This window comes from Triturus cristatus, chromosome 3_1 (assembly GCF_964204655.1).
Source record: "Triturus cristatus chromosome 3_1, aTriCri1.1, whole genome shotgun sequence".
Taxonomy (NCBI): Eukaryota; Metazoa; Chordata; class Amphibia; order Caudata; family Salamandridae; genus Triturus; species Triturus cristatus.
In genome coordinates, this window is record NC_140583.1 from 426,347,703 (window position 1) to 426,368,306 (window position 20,604).

The 20,604-nt window shown below is 43.0% G+C and overlaps 1 protein-coding gene across 1 annotated transcript in view; it reads left to right on the forward strand.

The window, feature by feature from the left end:
• Window positions 1–19,804, forward strand: part of DUT (deoxyuridine triphosphatase) — a 31,091-nt gene extending 11,287 nt beyond the window's left edge. Inside the window, exons 2-6 of the mRNA XM_085644211.1 lie at window positions 56–147; window positions 5,998–6,042; window positions 13,779–13,853; window positions 17,404–17,474; window positions 19,560–19,804. Of these exons, the coding sequence (XP_085500337.1) occupies window positions 56–147; window positions 5,998–6,042; window positions 13,779–13,853; window positions 17,404–17,474; window positions 19,560–19,616 (340 nt within the window). The 3' untranslated portion in view covers window positions 19,617–19,804. The remainder of the gene's footprint in view (window positions 1–55; window positions 148–5,997; window positions 6,043–13,778; window positions 13,854–17,403; window positions 17,475–19,559) is intronic.
• The last annotated feature ends 800 nt before the right edge of the window (window positions 19,805–20,604 follow it).

The window sequence follows — 20,604 nt, forward strand, 5'->3', positions numbered from 1 at the left end:
TCAATTTTGATTTAACTTTGGCAAGTTCAGTGACATCCACATCTGTTTTCTGTAGTGCTTATGACTATGTGATTCTTGCAAAGGAGAAGGCGCTGGTGAAAACAGACATTCAGATTGCTGTTCCCTCAGGATGCTATGGTAGAGTGGGTAAGTAGATTGTATCACAGTTGATAGTGTTCTAATTTGATTAATCCAGTGATTTTATTTTCCCCTTGCTGCACTCCCTGGTTAAACAAAGGGTAGTCTGAGTATATTGAAGGGCAAAATCAACTTTAATAAGTGACTTTAATCATTGTTTCGGTTGGCTATGCTGCAATGTCGGTAATTAGGCCTCTGTTTTTACTGTTATGTTAATTACACTTCTATAGTGCACAAATATCACAGGTCTCTAGGTGCTGAACTAATTAATTAGGCATTTGTTCAGCGCTAACTTAAGGGTCTCAAGGCTGTCGGGAACATTGAGAGCTATTGCCCAGAGTCACGTGGTGCAGAGCTGCCGCCAGGGATCGTACCGTGAGCCCCATGCTTTGTAGTCTGCTACTCTTGTCGCTGCACCACACCTCTCCGTATCTAAGGGTTCTGATACCATGTTGCAACAGATAATCTAGAATGGCAAAAGTTCATTTCTTCCAAAAGCTTGTTTAAATAAGGTTTTCAGTCTATTCCGAATGGGGAGGAGAGCAGTTTCTCTCTCATTTTCCGGTAATCCGTTCCAGATATATGTGGTATGAGAACTGAAAAAGCTCCACCTCCGAAGGTAGTTTTATTAAAATATGGGCAGGTCCGCAATATTGCCTCAGAAGAGAAAAGACAGTGTACGGGAAGTTAGAGCCTCAGCCAATCCTCCATATAGGCTGCTACCATGCCATACAGCCTCTGGTGCGCAATGCACAGGCCATTAAATTTGTTCAACAGTTGGCAGTCCAATTGTGTTTAATGCTGCAATCAAGGGATCTAGATGCATGTTAAACAGAGGGTACAACGCAGATCTCCGAGGGACACCGCAGTAGAATACCTTTTCTCTGGAAACATAGCCACCCATCGGTACCCTCTGAGACACGTCCAAGAACAAAGGGATCCACAAGTGCCAACCCTGATGATGCCCGCCACCAGGTGATTCATAAGCTTTTGTTGGTCCACCATATCAAATGCTGCAGTAACTTCTAGCAGAATCAACACACCACTTTTCTTATCAGCCGCCAATCTAAGTTTAAGCTCTCTGGTGCCATTTGGTATTTCTCCTAAGACAAATGAATAGTGAGCCTCCCTTTTTGCTTCCTATTTCAAAAGAGGTTTTTAGGTCTCGCCTGACCCAGCGCATGCGCTGGTCTGGCGAGACTTATTGAGAGGGCTCCCAAAAGTGCTACCAGGCCAGCCTACAGTGCATGGGCGCGCGCTGCGCTTGACGTCATTACTTTCACTTTCATTGTTGTGTTCTAGCGCCTGTTACTGTCACCTCTTGTGCAAATAACACCCGCCCATTTCATGAATTGGAAAAACAAGGGAGTGCTTCGAAAGCACTGCTTGTCACTGGGAGTCACCCTTGCCGTATTTGTTAGACACTTGGACCACTTCCGCTCCACAAGAGCTTTACGTTCATACATTAAAGGCAGAACTGCATTGCCATCCTCCTATTGTGCAATTTCCTGGCAAACGCAGCGGGCAAAACATGACGCACAATTGTTCGGGACAGACTGTCCAGCTTCCAACGAGTTACAGAGCAGCAGGGAAGTGCAACAGAGCCTCGAAGCTGTTTAACTTGCTCCATGACTTTACTAGGATGTAATTGTGTAACTTCTTGTGCCTGTCAAACAGGCCGAGTCTGTAAAATTCCACAGGCAGCAGCAGGTGTGTTAACACCACAAACTATATCTAGGCCTTCAGCATGTGGCATAGAGCTCTCTGCAGGAGACGCATGGACCCACCTAGGTTACAGGGACCTCGACACGCTATTGCAGCATGCGTTTTACCCATTGAGCCCCCTTTGCCGTAGGTGCATTAACCAACTGAGTCTGCTTCATGGGAACTACACACACAGGTCTCTGCTACAGTTGCAGTAACCGAGTGAACGGTCTTATTCCGATCTGACATGTGCCCCACGTCTCTACAGTTACACCCATCTCCCAGCAGGCTGCTCTGCCCAGCCAACTCTTACTCTAAGGTACACTCCGATTTCTGCCACAGGTGCTTTGAGCCGCTGAGCTGTCTCACTACTGGTGAAGCCTGTGACCAAGCGCCTCTTACACACAGATCTGTAGCAGGCGCTACATCCATCGAGGCAGTCTACTTCAATCTCTGCCTCAGGCGCTTTGAGCCGATGAGCTGTCTCACTACTGGTGAAGCCTGTGACCAAGCGCTTCTCACACCTCCTGGTCAGGGACCTGCTCTCTCCCCCCGCAGTTCTGCTGGTGTGCCATTACTGCAGTGACGCTGACCTGTCTAGCAGGTTTTGAGTCCGCCCTCTGCCAACCCAATTTAGATATCGTGCCCCTGCTTGGGGAGCCTGTATTGTGCCTCTGTTTTGTGACTTGTGCCTTGTTTTTTGGTACGCACGGGTGATTAAGTAATTTGCCCAGAAACACAGGATGTTGAGCCAACGCTAAGACTCAAACCTGCATCCTCTGCTCCAAAGTTGGCAGCTCACCATTACGCCACAACCTCTCTCGCAAGAACTAAAGCATTTTCAATATTATAAGCCACGAGGGCATTGCTGTATGTTTGCATGTAGTATGTTTATCTTATCCAACTAACAGCCTTTGACCAAGCCAATAGTCCTCGCTTGTGGTAGGTGTAATGTTACTTGTTGTATTATGTATAGGGAGGCAATAACTAAAGCAGCAAAATACCAGTTGGGTTGAACAATATGCTGAGCACATATTTTTAGCATAAATGTTTTAAGCCACACCCTTAATTATATCATTCCCCCTCCCTGAGTTATCCCCCCCCAGTTTTTTTCATCCTACTTAAAGCCCTGGACACTCCATTTTCCAGCAGAAAAACACATTCTTTTGATTGTGGCGCTTAAAACGATTTGATTGCACTGTAAGTTAATGAGAGAAGACTAACTTCTCTTGATTTGTTTTCTAAATCTCCATTCAAGGCCTACTCAAATGTTTGCATACAGTATGAATACAGAACCCCCTTGTTATCGCATATATGGGATTGTCTACAAAGTTTCAACTGTACCCTGTTACGGGCATAAACAAACTTCTGCTTGCCAATCAATAAATCAACATTGTAACTTTTATTGTGAAAATAATCTACAGCATTTAAGAAGATGTAGTAAAGAACATTAAAGAAGATACGCTAAAGTTATACCTTTTAATGTGAGGTGGAAAATACTGGGGTGCAACTAGTGCCAAAGCTTGGGGGAGGGGGGAGAGAATCTAAAACTCCCAGCTTGTTTTGAGCTCCCTGTCTTCTCATGTGTGAGCATGCGTTTTATGGATTATACCCCCTCTCCTTCCTTTCTTCCACAATGAATGGTTTTATTCTTACACCTTACTGCCCAGAACCCCTTGCGTGTTCAGTAATTATAATGCATGCACTGATTAATTGACAATTTGAATTGACTTTGCAAGGATGAAAGACCAAGTCATCCCTATTTGTCTTCCCTAACCTCAATATTAGTAGATTAGTCTTGTGGAGCTGGTGAGGTGTTGGTGACCAATCTTGGATGAATATGTGACGTTACAAAGCAATCGGAATGATCGCGGACGTTACAGCTCAGTTTTTACAACGACTTGCGCTGAACTTAGAAATAGTATGATTTACCATTCCAACACCCGACTGAGTACAGTAGGGCAGGTGTTGGTATTGTATATCGTACTATTCCTAAGGTTAGAGCGCCATTCAGCACAAGTCGTTGTAACTACTTGCGTTGTATTACCCGCGATGTTAAGGCATCGCGAGGAAAATGCCCGCTTGGTAATGGATGTTTCCCATCTTGGATGGATAAAAGACAAAGTCAGTCCTGTCATTTGTTTTTCCATCACAGGTTGTCGTACGGTCACTGGCCTTGTATTCGTTTGTCATGCACCCAATTGTTAGCTTTATACACTGTCATCAGTATTATCATATTGTATAATTTCATGCTTGTGTTTCATTTAGTGAATATTTTGCTCCAATTACATTTAAATCAAAGTACATATCCAATAAGTGCAGCAAACTTTCAATGATATCTTTAATGGACACTTTGGGCAACAGTTTGCATTCAAGACACCTCTGAACTAGGGGATTATGCATTCTGAAACACATTTTTTAGAATTTTAATTCCATAACCCCCTTTTAAAATCAGGCCCCTTTCAATAAATATCTCTTGGCCTGATATTTAGCTTATCAAGTTTAATTAGTGTGTATCATTTTCCACATAATTACCATCCCATACATCCACTCAAACACATCATTAAAAACTTATAAATTACAATGCCAATAGCTCTAACTCTAAAAAAAAAAAAAAAAAAAAAAAGAAGAAATGAGAGACCTATTGCACAAGGTTTCCGCTTTAGGACATGAGGAAAAATTGAGACTCGAGTTGGTTCTACTTTTATGGTCTATCAAATCTTTAATAGCCGCTACTTTTTCTAGAATTGATTCCTATTTATTCAAAATTGGCCTGATATCTGGTGTATTTTTCCTGGCCTGTCTCGTGCACACTTTGAATTACAGGTGGGCTGATTGAAAGGTTGTAATATTTAAACAATCATCCAAGTCGTTTGGGAATGGCTTGTTTCAGTGAACTTAAGTGTTTCTAAAAAGTGGCACAGCGGGTGAAAAACAATTGGTTGGAATGCTACTTACAGGAATTGCCAGTGATATTTAAACTATTTGAGGGCATTTTTCCCATCACATTTTGTGCATTTAACAGAACGCTCTACGTGGCTACGGGTATTTTCTGATGCGTGCTCCTTGGTTTGGCGGTCCACTGGATCCAGGCTATACCTCCCTGACTGAGCCAGAATGGAGCAGGGTTTGCTTGTGGTCGGACCTGACATTTCAAGATTAACTTGTCCCATGAGGCTCAGGGTCAGTACTGATTTTCATAAGGTAGACTATTGGGGCGAAAAGCCATGTGGTTTCAGTACTACCCGAGCTATTGCTCGTGGTTCAAACCAGTGGTTATTAACCTTTTGACTACTGCCGACACCCACTTTATCATTACTCAAGATTTGTCAATGCTTTGAACTGCAAAAATACAGTAATAGCCATGCACAAATGCATGTTTTTCTTTAAATTTTCAAACTAGTATAAAAAAAATTAAATTTTACCGGAAGGGGCAGAGCTTTTTCTAAAATCAGTTGTGGCCAATCGTCCACACTACTGTGTTTTTTGTTTGTTTTTTGCAGAGTTTTATTTAGCGCTAACTTGACCCGAATCCAATCGGAGCTCTTTACATAGCACCAGTTACGTTACATGTGAACACATTCATGTATTGTTAGGCACAGGGAGATTAAGTGATTTACTCAATCACAGGATGTAAAGCGTCATTACCGAGACATGAACCTCCTCTCCTCTGTTTGCTGCACTTGCACTGTTCCAATAAATCAGACAGAGGATGCTTAAGTTTTAGCTTTCAGTTTTAATTTAATTCCTATTTTCTTAATATTTTGAAATTGTGCTTATTTCTGTACACTTTAAAAAAAATAAAAAGTTATTTGTTTTTCGTGTTCTAAGAAGTCACAGACCCGAGTAGACTTTGCGGACCCACAAGGCTCCCCGAAGGCCAAAGTTCTGAACCGCTGGTTAAGACTATGTGCAAGCATTCCTCTATAATTTTTGGGGTTTACAAATCGCAGATATTTGCTTCATGCAAACTAAATTTTAGTTTGTGGAGATCATTTAATCGTCTCGGCAATCAGGGCCACTTGTGTGTTCCTTGCACCCCCCGCCCCCCTTCATTGAAAGATGCAGACCTTTGTTTCAGCAGTTTGATATGGTTATATATAGCTTTCAGCTACTAAATGCTTTAATACTTGCTGTCTGATTACTATTTTTTAGCTCCACGATCTGGTTTAGCTGCTAAACACTTCATAGATGTCGGAGGTAAAGTATGCATTTATTTTCTCTCGTTTGGTAAATTTACTTGAAAAATGAACAAATTATTTTTCTTTGAAGTGTGCAACACTGCTCTAGCATTTTTATTTTTTTCAGTACTCGAACCCTCCTAGGCACACAGCATATGCTTCCTCCTTCCTCGCATACAGTCCCCTGGACGCAAGTCTTTGCATGCACTTCTATGGTTTGGGCATACTCTTTGACTTGCACAACATCTTTGCTCCTAAACACTGTCCAGCCTTCCTAATTTCACAATTTTTCTTTAGCATAACTTTTTGAGGGGCATAAGTTCATGACTAATGATCCATAAGCATGTGGTTGTAACAAGCATTCTACTATGAACTACAGATATGCTGTCCGAATATGAGAAGACCTCTTGATATGTTATCTTTGCTAACGCTTAGAAACCTAAAATTCCAGGCATTGCTCCTCTCAGTAAGTGTACTACGATCTCCCTGCAGCAAAATAAAGCTCTAGCATGAATTGGGTTTGGAGCCTTCATATGCAGTAATTTTGGCTCTTCACAGGTATCGAATTTATAAAATATCTACTTTCCCAAGAAATTGAATGCTTCAGAAATCTACTTGTCCTGTTAAAACAAAAAAAAAAAACAGATCACTACTTGCCTTTTTGGTGTCGTGCATCAATGTGACCAGATGACCGCGTTCTTATATCCTAACTAACCTCTCTGGTTATGATAAGGTGCCTATTATAATTTTCCTTCCCCCCCCCCCCCCCCCCCCCCGTTCTCTTCCTCTCTTCCCCCTCCTTCCCCCCCCCCCCCCAGTTCTCTTCCTCTCTTCCCCCTCCTTCCCCCCCCCAGTTCTCTTCCCCTCTTCCCTCTCCTTCCCCCCCCCCCAGTTCTCTTCCTCTCCTTCCCCCCCCCCCGTTTCTCTTCCTCTCTGCCAGATTCACCCCTCCTCACCTTGAAACCCTCCTGCTCGCCCCTTTTCCGCAGAACCCCCACCCCCCCCCGTTTCTCTTCCTCTCTTCCCCCTCCTTCCCCCCCCAGTTCTCTTCCTCTCTTCCCCCTCCTTCCCCCCCCCCCAGTTCTCTTCCTCTCCTTCCCCCCCCCGTTTCTCTTCCTCTCCTCCTCCCCCCCCCCCCCCCCGTTTCTCTTCCTCTCTGCCAGATTCACCCCTCCTCACCTTGAAACCCTCCTGCTCGCCCCTTTTCCGCAGAACCCCCTTTTCAATCTCTCTGCGCCCTCCTTCCGCATCCAGTCTCACCCCCTTCTGTCCCTTCATTCCCTCCACACACACACTTACCTGTATCCCTCGCTGTGCACCCCCCCCCCCCGCCCCCTCCTCTCGCTACCGGCAGAAGTTTCTGCCCTGATAAGGGCCCCTCTGACTTTAGCCCTGTGCGGCTGCCCGCCGGCTCTCGATCGGCTACTTACCTAGTGACACCTGCAGAGAATGAACTTTGGGCCAGTGGTTGCCAAGGACCCGTCTCCTTGGTAAACACGCTTGCTCTGAGAAGCTTCCGGCCCCAGCCGTGTCTGGCCGGGGCGGCTATGACGAGAACAGGTCCGTTCTGTATGCAGAGCATGTTCTCGCTAATACCGAGCCTGCTGCTGTTTAGAGGCCTCAGCATCATCATATTATATTCTGAGGCCACAGACACCGCCACGCGCGGGAGGAGACAGCCGCTGATTGCGTTACCGCGTGTAAAGGGAGCACTGATTCATTCACACCTTGATACAGACACTCAAGGACTGCCAAAGGGACTCTTTTCCTCATACCCTGCGCTTTGACCGCACTGGATCTATGCATAGGTTTTGAAGCCAGCATTTTGTTTTTTTCATATCGGCTGACGCACTTGAAATCATTAGTCGGTGGCGGAGACTGGAGCTACTGTGTTTTCTCTTTCCCATAACACTTTATTTTTAAACTTTAAAACAGGCACTTGTGACTTGGGGCCCTGCATAGTTGTTTGTATAGGGGTCCGTAAAAACTGCTGACAGGCCTGGTGCTGCTAGATGCACCTCGTGCTCTGCCGTGCACCCTTCTCCCCGCTGCCATTCACCCTTCTCTCCCTGTGCCTTGCATCCAAGCATTGGCATAGCCAATAGGTCTCGCTTTTGGAACCTTATAAGTATTAAGTTATGCTGCACAATATCCTTGGTGCTACAACACCAACTGTTGCATGGCGAGACCTATTGGCTATGCCAATGCTTGTTGTCCATATGTTAGTGCTGTTCAAACTTGTATTTATGGTTCATTAATTGAAAGCCTTTTATTACGGTGAACACTTGTAAATGTTGTAAGCTCTGACTGCACTGCCGACAGTGGTTCGAGTATAAAAATGTGTACACGTTTAAAGTTTAGCAATATGAGGCTATGCGTAATGCTCTCTAATTTGATGCAAATATTTGCAGACGCTTGAAAGCAAGATTGATTCTTTGCTTTCAAAATAAAATGGTCGTTAAAAAAAAGACAGGTGGAAAAATATGTTGCCAAACTACTATAAAGTTTCGGATACCATTTTTTGCAGCATCATTTAGTAACGTGTTGATGCATGCTAGTATTTCCCAAAAATATTTATTTTGGAAAATCAGTGTTACCAGTTTCACTAAGATACTGGGAAACAAAAATAAACTAGCGTTCGCAAAGCCAGCAGATCTCAAATTGGTGGTCAGCTTTTTAGTTTTGTTAATGTGAATTTGTTTTGGCATGGTTTTTGTAAAACTTTATTGGATTATAACTAGGGCTCCCGGTTTTATGGTATTTAATTTTTTGCCATTTCCGTCTGTATTTATCCATATTTATTTTTTGGGCATTTTTTTTTCTGTATTTATCCACATTTATTTTTGCCACAAGTAAAAGGCGATACCATAGCTAGTATTTTTCCACATTTATTTAAATTGACAGTGCACACATGCGCTCACTTAAACTAGCGATTTGTTGTTGCTTCAGCAGTGCTTTAAATGGTCCGGTACTGAGTAACTTGAAAAGGAGAGTACATGTGCTTCTCAGTTCTGCTATAAAAACACTTTAGGATGGAGTACAAGCACTTATCAGGAGCAAACGTGTGCCAGCGCTTCTGTATTTATCTAAAGCCAGCTAGAAATCTGCCTTCAAATGTTTGTTTTCACACAAAGTACGTAAGGTTACCTATATTGGTGGTGGTGTGGACATGTGTAGATAGACAGATGGATCCCAAGCTACACGCCACGTGCCCTGAAAGTTACTATCTCAGTCTAAGGTTCACTTACTGAAAATAGATACTACACCACTCTAGGGTGATCCCAGCTAAATTTGGCTTCCAAAATATCTTTCATACAGATTGCAAATTGTACAAAACACAGAGGCCCTGCAGTTTACCAAAAGAAACCTGTTTAAGGCTCTATGCCTGTGTCACAAAGCTATCTATCCAACCGGTTCTGTTATTACTGCATGCTTATTGGCGGAGAAAATCAAAACATGAAGCGCAGAACCTGTTCGCGTGTGGGCTTTACTTTTATTACAACATTCTGACTGGCACACTGCACTTTCTACCGAAGGGTAGAGCGCTGTGCATTGTACTGTTTTTATCCGCATACCCGGTGACACGATAACAAACACGCGAATTACAGAAAGTTGGTCTTTTACTACTGCAAGCTGGCGGGTACCCAACACAGAAGGTGTGGCAAGCAGATCAAGTCCCTGGCCAATGCACTGATACCACGGTAGGCTTAACAGTGCACACGTGAGATGTGCCACTCCGGCATTGACAGCCTCCGTGTGGCGCCACGAGGTCAAACCAAGGCGCTAATATACGAGGCACTCTGCCCGTGTCCTCTATGGCTGCCCCAACAGCCAAGGTTGGGGGGGCCGTCTTCGTGACCACTGATTGTGGGTAAAGAGGGGTAGAGAGTTATCAATCTATTCTAAGATAACGGGCTGGCTCAGTTCTAATGGGGCAGGGGCGGTGAATGGTCTTAAGCTATCTATCGCCTCCCTCTTACAAACCAAGTCCTTTCGTCAACCGCAAATGCCAAGAACCCATATTGGCAGGGAATCTGCCAAGGTTTTGTTCAACAGAATCGTCTCTACAAAATAACGGGAACCTCGTATGCACGCGGGTGCTTGTGCGTTGCACTGGTAATACTGCACACTGTTAAACATTACTGAACACGTAGTTTCAGTAAGTGTTACCATGTATTGGGCATTTATTACTGACTGCACTGCTACAAATAAGTTGAATTTGTGAGTGTAGAACGCATGCTCTTAGGCGCTATAAGCACTCCCCGTCAAGAGTGCTTTCAGTCACTGTGCCTGAACGAGGAAAAATATGACCATTAAACTAAAACTGAAATAAAAGGACACACAAAAAACACACAAAGGTGAATCACGACCGGAGGACATAAGAACAGACGGCATTCCGTCAGACTAGTAAGAGGTGTGCTCCCTTTATTCTACAAACAGCCGCTGAAAAGGTTAAGCAGGGCTCACGTGAAACAAACTGGTACTGTAGTCAAAAGTCAACCGGGTAAGCCATGTGAGTTTTATAGCGCTTCTCAGCATTCGCGCACTCCCAACCCCCCCCCCCCCCCCCCCTGCATCTTAAGTAAAGTCTATACGTAAACGAGGTAACCTGAAAAAGCTCACAGTCCTGAAAGAGTGATTCTACATTGTACAAGTGTTGTGAATGTGCCAGCGCCTCCTCATACGGGGGTAGAAAGCGCTGCATAAACGCAAATTCAACAAAGCACGAATAGAACGCAAATGCATAAACCATAGATGGTACAGCTCAGCAAAACCAGTAATGTAAAGTTCACCAACCTTGAGCCCTGGCAGAATAGACAAGCACCTGCCACACTAAGACCCAGAGTGGCAGCCTCCGCCCCGCAGCATGGTCCCTAGCACGGCTTGTTGTAATCCAGTTGGGTTCAGACCGGTAAGTACCCGACTCGGGGGCAGGACAGAGGTTGCTGAAGTGCTGCTCTTGGGAGCCTCAGGGTCCCGCAGCGGGAGCAGAGTGTAGCCTGGTACAAGGGAGAGATGCGCTGCTGCAGCACTGTGAATTTAAGTACTTAAAACATGCACTGTATGGGGCCTGGGACAGGGAGTCGGGGGCGTTGGGTGAGGCTACAGCATGGGATGAAAGAACAAAGCCTTGTTAACAAGTAAATGGTCTTTGAAAAGACCTGTGAAGTACTCTGGTGCAGCTGTGTGTGTGCCCAGGAAGGAAGTTACTGCAGCAGGAAGGGGGCATGGCGAGAACTCTGGATTCGAGCGCGGCAACATTTTCTAGTATTTTGACACTTCTAAATATAAATACAGACAAAGGAAATATAGATTTCCGTCTGTATTTATATGTAAAAACGGAAAACCGGGAGCCCTAATTATAACAAACCTAGGCAAAAGCAAAAAAAATTGGCTTAAAGTACACACTGCCACAGTAGTTACTGGCACTGAACAAAACTGTGTGCCAATGGGGCCCCTTGTGAAAGAGCAGAATGCTGTCCCTCAGTGAAGCCAGCCGATACGGACAGGCATAATTTTAATAAACTCAAAAGGTCATGGTCAACGGCAGACCCAATTAGGGGCCCATGGTATATGTACTTGCATTAAGTGCAGCTATACGGCTTTCGTGAATTCCCAAGAATTTACAGTAGTAGGGCAAGAAATAGTACTCCTAGAAAATATTTGTGAACTGCATTTTAGCATGCGCAAATAGGCGTGTCTAGATTTGTTCATGCGAAAATCTGAGTGTTTTCAAGTTCACTTTCCCTCCAACACTGGAAGGTTTACGTCTGCCATTGTCGGGAGTACATTTCCAATATTTCTCAGTATGGGAAAAGATTAGAGTTGAAAACCCTTAAACATGCAAGTTAGTGGGTTTGCACAGACTCCAAAGGGCATTCTAACTCTTGAACTATTGCTTACCATTACCTTCATCCCTAGTATGTAGTTCTGCGCAAAAGTGGCAACATACGGGAATTGCAAGTATTCAAACACTACTATGGTATGAGCCCTGGCATAATCAGAGGCTATATCGGAGCTCTTATAAAATGAGATTTCTGCAAAAAATTGTCGCCACGCTAAATGGCACCAAAGGGACAAGTAGATTTATGAAGCAACCTGCCCCATCAACATGTAGATATTTTATAAAATTCCACATCCATGGGGGTAAAAAGCGGTGTATAGAAAATTTTCTGGTGCTCAGCATATTTGCACATGAGCAGAAATACTTGTGTGTACTTTTTCATGCCAAAATGGAATTCAAAAGGTTTGCTAGGAGTATGTCAAATGTGCCCCCTGTTTTCACGTTCAGTTGTAATGCCCATAATGGTTTTACATTATTTGTAAAAGGAAAAAAAACGTTGGCATACATCAAACAAGCTTTACTGAAAGACTCCTCAAATTCTCATGTTACTGAATAGTTTACCAAACATTTTTTTTCTCCAGGCTGCAATTGTAATGTGAATTATATTTGGAAACTAAACCATCACAATTTGCTTATTCGTGTATTTGCGCATAACTGGGTGCATTCTGAGACCATATAAATAGACTCGTACTGTAAAACTTTGCAGACACGTGTACACATTTTATTCTGGGTCCAATGTCTGTAATGCAAGTTGAGCTGTTAGCTCTTCAATAAAGTACGTAGACTACATATAAACACAAGTAATAGTGTGGGGAGTAATTGTATGTAATGTCTGATCAACCATTAAATCCAAAATTCCGAAAATATCAATTGATCTGCTCTTTCCAACATGTACTTACTGTTAGTGTACGCGATGCATCAAGATGATGCACATTGAGTGATAAACATCAGGCTGTATACACAATTACAAATCCATTCTATTGGAAATGGAATTCTAAAAGTTAATGGATCAAAATGCACCTGGACTGCCAACAAGTTTTGGGTAAGAACACTACCATTTCAGGTCTCGATCATAAATGACGAGGGGGAGACCAACTCGCAGAGTGGTGAACAGCAAAATATGTACCACAGCACGTGGTGATGAAACAGTCAGGTGGATTCCCTCTAACATGCCTTAACAGCAACATGCTGTGCCTGTATTCTCCCGCATTCCATTGACTATCGCTTGTCAGGGTAGGCCGCACTCACGTCACTGACTTTTTTCACCAAAAGCCCTATTTGGCCTCCCTCTGGTCCACATCTTCAGATGAAGCACAGTGGGTCAATTCGACCACAACCTATCCAATGCAATCTCCCGCTTTAATGCCTGTGACAGCTTTGTGCTCTTGCAACACTTCCAGCAAGGGGAAAGCAAGAAATGTCCATTCCTGTGTGACCTACATATGTCCAGTGTCTCATGCCTTGTGTGTTCGTGACATGACATTTTGTAAGATTTTCTGAAGTATGATATCTGGAATCGAAGTGTCTGGTAACTAAGTGTTCTTGTGTTATCCTTGCCCGGTAACCATGGGAAGACCTTCCGTAGTGTTTTCCTTGTGCTTGTTAATGAGGCGGCCCTGCAGGTAATGTCTATTGCAGGTGTGGGTCACTGTGGAGTAGTGACTGATGGCGAGATATGAACATGCACAAAGAATTGAGTGGTGTCAAAATGCGTGAACGAAGGTTAACAAATTAAGGAAAATGTTTATATTAAAGTTTAAGTTATGGAGTAAATCTAAAACTGCAGTCTCGATTAATAAGGGAGCGGTTGAACACAAGAGGCCACCAGGCATGCTTATCTTTTAAAGAAATTATCCAAAGTGTGCCCACAAATTCCAATTTGTTTTTGTTTTTGTTTTTCCTTTTGACAGCTGGTGTCATTGATGAAGACTACAGAGGGAATGTCGGAGTGGTGCTTTTTAACTTTGGAAATGAGGCCTTTCAAGGTATTTTCCTTTTACTGCGTGTTAAAATTTCAGTGCTTTGTCAAGGCTCCTATTTTCATACTCCCCTACTGAACAATCTTCAAAATGACATTTCAGGTTGAATGAATGGTCAGTGGTTCTAGGCCCTCGTCAACAGTCTATTCAAGTCATCATCACGTTATACCTGCAGCTCACAATGTACAAGTAGCCCCATTTTGTTTACCCATCTCCCTCGCACTTTAGTGTTTAGTTCAGAGTGAGGTCTTCTTTGTGCACCAGTTTTATCAGGCTGGGGTTTTGCAGAAAGAAAGCAGTTTGAATGTTAGGATTGAGTTTAGAAAATGCTGTATGGTAAGCAGGGCATTTTAGCTGGCGCTGAGGACCAAATTATGCTGTAGGTTGACTTCTCTTCTTCAGGAAGAGAAGACAAATTATGCAGTACAGTTTGTGATGGTACCATTTTGTAATTTTATTATGTTAATGATGTCTTCACAAAGGTTTTACTTCACTAGAACCAGCTTAACACCCAAATACCGCATTAAGCAACTTAAAGGTTACCTGTCAGCCATTGCAACGGTCTCCCACTGTATGGCAACATGTAACTGTGGTTTTAATATCTTTTGATACGATCCGCAAATTATGCAGCAGATGGGTTATGTGGCAAATGCAGCAAGACCAGAATTATGTGGAAAATGCTACAACCACAGAATCACATAATTCCAGTGGCACTGCTGGTGAATTGTGGAGTTGACTATGCCTTTCTGCAGTGCTTTTGCATAGGAGTCTGAAGATGGGTGCTTGTTGTGGTTTTTAAAGAAGATCCCACAATCTTACTTGGCAGAATAATTTTGGATGGGTATTTGAAGAGTGGTTTTAGATGATTCTTTTAGCAGGGCTGGTGGCGATTTGAAAAGTGGTTCGGTGTAGGGTTTAAAGGGGGTCCTAAATGAGATTTTAGCAATTGGTGTCTGGATGGCGCTTTGTAAAGTATGCCTGAATTGTTTTGTGGAATGGGTATGCCTGAATTGTTTTGTGGAATGGGTACTGCTTTTGTATATGGGATCTGTGTGCTTTCAGTGAAGAGCGGCTTGGGGCTTTTCAGAGGGTTCGTTCTGGGCTTTGTAGGGAGTTGTCTGGTTGAGAGCTCTGTAGAATGAGTCTAGTTGCGAATGTGCAGGACGTTGTCGGTACAGGTTAGAATCGTGCTTTGCAGAGGTCTAGATGTGGCTTTGGTAAGGGGACCTGGATGGGGCTTTTGCCTAGTGGAATTCCCAGTGTGCAGACTATTTAGTAACCCTTTTTACCCGTGTTTTTAGATTCTCCCTTTCGAAGATTTGAGGGGAGGCTGAACTAGAACTACCAAATGGGGACTACCACGGTGTTGTAAAAAAAAATATATATTTTTCTGAGTTCGTCCTAAGAAATGACTCGCTCCGAAGCAGATGACTCTTAAGTCCTTTATTTTCAAAGCTGAAACTGGCATTTTGCATCTAGATAGTTGTTGTACCTTGCGCGTTTTGGACCTTCTGGTTCACAGGCAAGTGAAACTTTGCACTAACATTCAGGCACGCTTATACAGTCCATTTTGCCATGCATGTTGGGACTTGCATTGGGGTGATGCAAGTCCAACCCTCTGGTGGGAATGCGCCATTTACTTAATTTCTTTATTATTTTCTTTTGCACTCCAGTGGACCTCCGAATGCTAAAGCGCAGGTTTATTTGTATTAATCTGCTGCTTCCACTGTGAAGCTTTGATCAGTTTGGTTCCTCTGCGGGCCCACACTACATTCTTGTTGTGGTGCGACCTCCACAGCAGGACTACATAGCCTTGGCCACAATAAGAGGGAACTCTTTTGAATGTGCATTTTAAACCCCCTGTGATCAAACGTAAGCCAGTTGACGTGGAAATCCTACTGTAAGTCAGTACACGGCACAGCTCCTGGCAAAAACCTGATTATCATTAAATTAAACTGTCACTTAATTTTACATGCAATAGTTTTGCCCCAGTGGAATTCGCCATTTTTGTCTGTTCTCCCAAAGTATTTGCCATGCAGTTTCTATGTAAAACTTTCCTGACATCACAAATCCTTCATAGAGAATAAGGCTGTTTGATATTATTTACAAGTCTTTCTTCGTCAGCGTTCAGGTCTTACGGTTGCTTAGTTTCAAATTACTGGGTACAGAATATGGCACATTGTGCGATTTATACTGCCGGTAGCTTGTTCCATGCTGTAAATCTGTGCATACCGCACCATGCGCTGCTTCTCTCTGCTGCTCTAGTAGAATTTATTCTTGAGCCGCATCTTTCTCAATGTGAACATCCACCCAAAGTCCTACCTGGAGGCGTTGTAGCGCCTGAAAATCACTTGGAGGGGGGGCACAAATGCTCGTCAACTTATTGCCGAGCTACTAGCAAGGAGAATTTCTGCCACGCAGCAATTGATGGAGTTTTGCTGGAATTTAGTGACCGTTGTACCAGAGGGCAGAGAAAATAGATTGTGCAGTGAGTTGGGTGGTCCTTGCAACCGCAAAGCACTGCTTTCTATCTGGTGCCTGCTGGCTTCTGGCGTTCAGTTATATGATGTGGCTTATTTTTTTCAAATTTGACCAATTTGCCCTGTCACAGCTTGTAGGATTTTTTTTAGTTCCAAGTGTGTATTTTAAAAAAAAAAAGGGGTTCTGCACACATTCTCTACCATTCAGTGCTTATGGCTTCAGTGAAAAGTCCCATGAAAGACAAGTAGCATTTAGTACTGTTATTACCCCATGGTTTCAATGTTTCTGTGGCATGATGTGTGTAAATTAAATGACTAGTTAATAATAATTTTTGTTATGGGGCTCATGGGTTCTGGTTTGGCTCCATCTCTCCAGATGTCACAACATTTTTCAGTCTTTAAATGAAAAGTGGAGAAACGGTTCTAATGTAAATCTGGGCTTGCAGGGGACCTTGAGTTACAGTGGGTCTGATAGGGAAACGGTCACTTGAGGGGGGGGGGGGGGGGGGGGAGACCAATCCCAGGGGGTAGATGGAGTTCGAGGTGGAAAGAGTCATTACATGGAACTCGACAACCCACACTTTATCACAGATGAGAAGGCTCATTGGGAGATGAGCAGCAGAGCTAACGTGCAGTTGTGTGAACCACGAGTGTCCCAGGCTGGATCGCTGAGTTTGCAAAGGATAGGGAGTGGCTTTGATGATGGATATTTATGGAGGGTCTGTCTAATGTTTGTCTCCGAACCATGTTACTATTTTGTATGAGGTGACCTGTGAATTCTACAGAAGCAGATGCTGATAATGAGGCGTGAATGTATATCAGGAGGATGAGAACACAATGTTGACTCCATACTGCCCTTCTGTGAACCAAACAGTTGTTTAAAGCATGCATTGTAGTTGTGAATAGTGTGCACATGTATAGTGCTTAAGGTGTTAACTTTAAATATCGAAATGGGCCTAAAACGAAAAGGGAACCTTCCCTAAATTAACTTTACTACATACAAAGATGGTGGTTTATTGTAGTAGTACAAGACGACATAAATGGTTTGGTTACATTTTTTGTTTTTTACTTTTTAGTGAAAAAAGGCGACCGAGTTGCACAGCTGATTTGCGAACGCATATTTTATCCTACTCTAGAAGAATTGAGCGTAAGTAGCTAAATGAAGCCCTTCTATCAATCATGTGGATAAACAAAAAAACTGCATCCTTATCTTAAATTTGATTGAGTCAGCTTTTTGAGTGGAACACAAGCAGAATGGTAACTTAAACATTTCCTTTAACAGAATATAGGGGCGAAAGGGAATTCTGAATGTTTTCAATGTGCACTCCATTTTTACTTTAACACAATTTCCTTAAATAACCTACAGTTTTGTAAGCATTAGGGCACATGATTTACTCAGTGTATTGTACTTTACAACTAGATGTGTAATTTATGATGGCGATTGCGACAATCATAAATCCAGTCCCTCTATTTCCAGACCATTTGAGATCTGTATTGGCTGATAATGGGTAGTTTTTTTATTTTTTTTCCCCTGAGTTTTGACTTCCGCGTTCTGCTCTCTCCCCTTTAAATGTTACTTTTCCTTGTGTGCTACCAGTTTGACTACCCATGCCCTACAATTGCCTGGACTGTTGCACATTGAGGAGTTTACCATCTTCATAGAATGCTTAACCTGTAGTTCTTACTTTTTGGTGGCTCAACCACATTCCATGAATACTCCATTACCAATGCTTTCTGTAAAGCTGACTGGTGGCACAGGCTCGGGAAACGCTTAGTCTTTCGGGAAATAAGTGAAAAGATGATACCCTTGCAAGGTAACCTGATTGGCAAAAGTGTGGGGTCGTGGTTTTGAGAGGTTTGAGGTCGAATTGTCTCGGCCTTAATGCTGAAATGAGAATTTGCTAACAGTAACTCTGGTGTCTCATTTTATTTGACTTGTAACTTGAGTAAGGATTGCTGTCAGACCCCGTTCAGGAGGCCAAATGCCTGGCAGGACTAACCAGACCACTACCGTGGAGGTTGGAGCCTTTTTATTCCCACCACTGTCGTGGGCCCTGTCCTACTATGGATCTATAAACTGGGCCAACTAAAGCCCTTTCCACTCTTGCCTCTGTGATAGAGGGCAAGTAGTCGTAGGCTTCTGAGGAAGGTTAGTGTGGGGGTACTCCTGATCAGTAATCAACACTACCTGCCAGCAGTGCAATAAGATGGTCCGAGCTGTCAAAGTCTTGTTTCCTATGTTTAATTTTTAATCGTGTTTGAATGTTTTCAGGTTGATCACTCTTGTCCTCCTTTTGTTCACATCTGGTGATATCATCGGGTGGCTTTTTAAACTGAAAGCCGAATTTGTGGGGATGGTGATCACTCGTTTATATTACTACTGGAGCAAATTACACAATATACTTCAAAGCTGACTGGAGTTTATGATGCATTGAGGGACACCAATGTGGATCTAGATCAGCAATATGAACTACCTTGTTTGCTTACTGGCTGATCAAATTTAGCATAGCTGCGTGGCAGTCATAAAATACGAGTGGGAAGAACCGTACACTACTACAAAACCAACATTAGGAAGGGTTTGTTAAAATCTTTTTCTGACCAGGTTGGTACTAGCCCACTTTTATTCTTCTGAACGGTCATCAGCGGAGTACTGCACAAAGATACCATGCGTAAAGTAGGACTTAAGTTAGGTGTGTAAAACATGTAGGATGATTTAAACTTTGCATACAGGATGGCAACTTAATTTGTTGAACATGCACTTCATACAGGTAATCAAATTCTCCTCCACTAACCCATTTTATGCTTACATTTAAAATACCATGGCAGGGGTGTTCTCGCCACTGAGTGTTCACCAGTGGGATTTATGGAGGAGGCTCCTTTGTTCTATTGCGGTGGAATGTAATGTTAAACTGAATAATCCACTTGCTTTTGTAAGTGGCATGCACTGAATTGATAGATTATTTTTTTTTCCTACCTAAACTTATTCCAAAATTACTTTGCACATATTGCTCGTTTGGAAAAGCAAGAACTTCTTACTTTTAATGTCCACTAGTTTTGTCTTTTTGGAACAAGGTATTGAATGGAAACATTCTCATTAATGGCCTCACACATGTGCATTTTTCCTAATGGAAACCCATGGCTCTTGCCTCTCCCAAAAACCTTCTTGCATTTGTCAATGTTGTATCAACCTTGGGTTACGTGTAGATAAATGTTTGTTCTTCTTATATTTCAGGTTTTAGATGACACAGAGCGTGGTTCAGGAGGCTTTGGATCTACAGGGCAGAACTGATCTGAGGGAATCTTTTTACATTTTAGGTCAACTTTACGTGCTCGGCTTCAGTTGCAATGGTTTTTTAATGTGCTGTATTCTAAATAAACTTTGTAATTAATGTGTACAGTTTTTTTCCTTTACTTAGTAGAAATGCAATATTTGCTTGTTTTTATGTGGCATTTGCTAATAAATGTATTTTAAGCTACTGTACGAGACCAATGACTTGCTTATTGTGCAACCTCACGGTTAGCGATCCTTTATTTTTAATCTGAAAATAAACCTTTTGCACTTGGCTTGGCCTCGAACTCCCACATTTAAATTTTTTTAAAAAGTGAGGCTTTTTTCCTTTCTGTAAAGGAGAAAAAGAAACAAGATTAAACTGCTGCACACATGGAAAAGACATGTCTTCTCTCGCACATGGGGAGTTAATTTTGGCTTGGAGTGCCTTGCTGAGAAATGGGGGGGGGGGGGGGGGGGGGTTATACAGTGTGTTAAACTGACTAGAACAGCATCAACGAGACTAAAGACTACTTGAGGGTACACAGCCCTATCTTAACTAAGGCACAAAACTGTTAGCTCACCATAGTGGGCTACCATTGTAGACTGGGCTGTTTGACAAGCATGTCCTTTGACGTCAAACCTGGGTCCTGTGCAATCCTTGCTTTACAGTGAAATCGATGATTGTCTTGAGCATATAAAGACATCGATGGTGCCAGGTTACAGGGATCCTACAACTACACCAGCAAGAGGTGAGGCATGGAGCAAAGGGCAGAAGACAAACTGCTCACTGAAGAGTTTACCAACCTTCCCATTAACAACTCTACCGACCAGTGCAATAGGATTAGCCAGATACTAACCCCCACTTGGAAATGGTGCTATCCGCATTATTCTATGGCAATTGGCAACTATGATGCAGAGGGTGGTGCACCCACATGAAACTTATTCCATACAGGTATAAGCCACTGTGGCATCAACCCTGCTTCAGGTTCCAGTACAAGAGGATTCC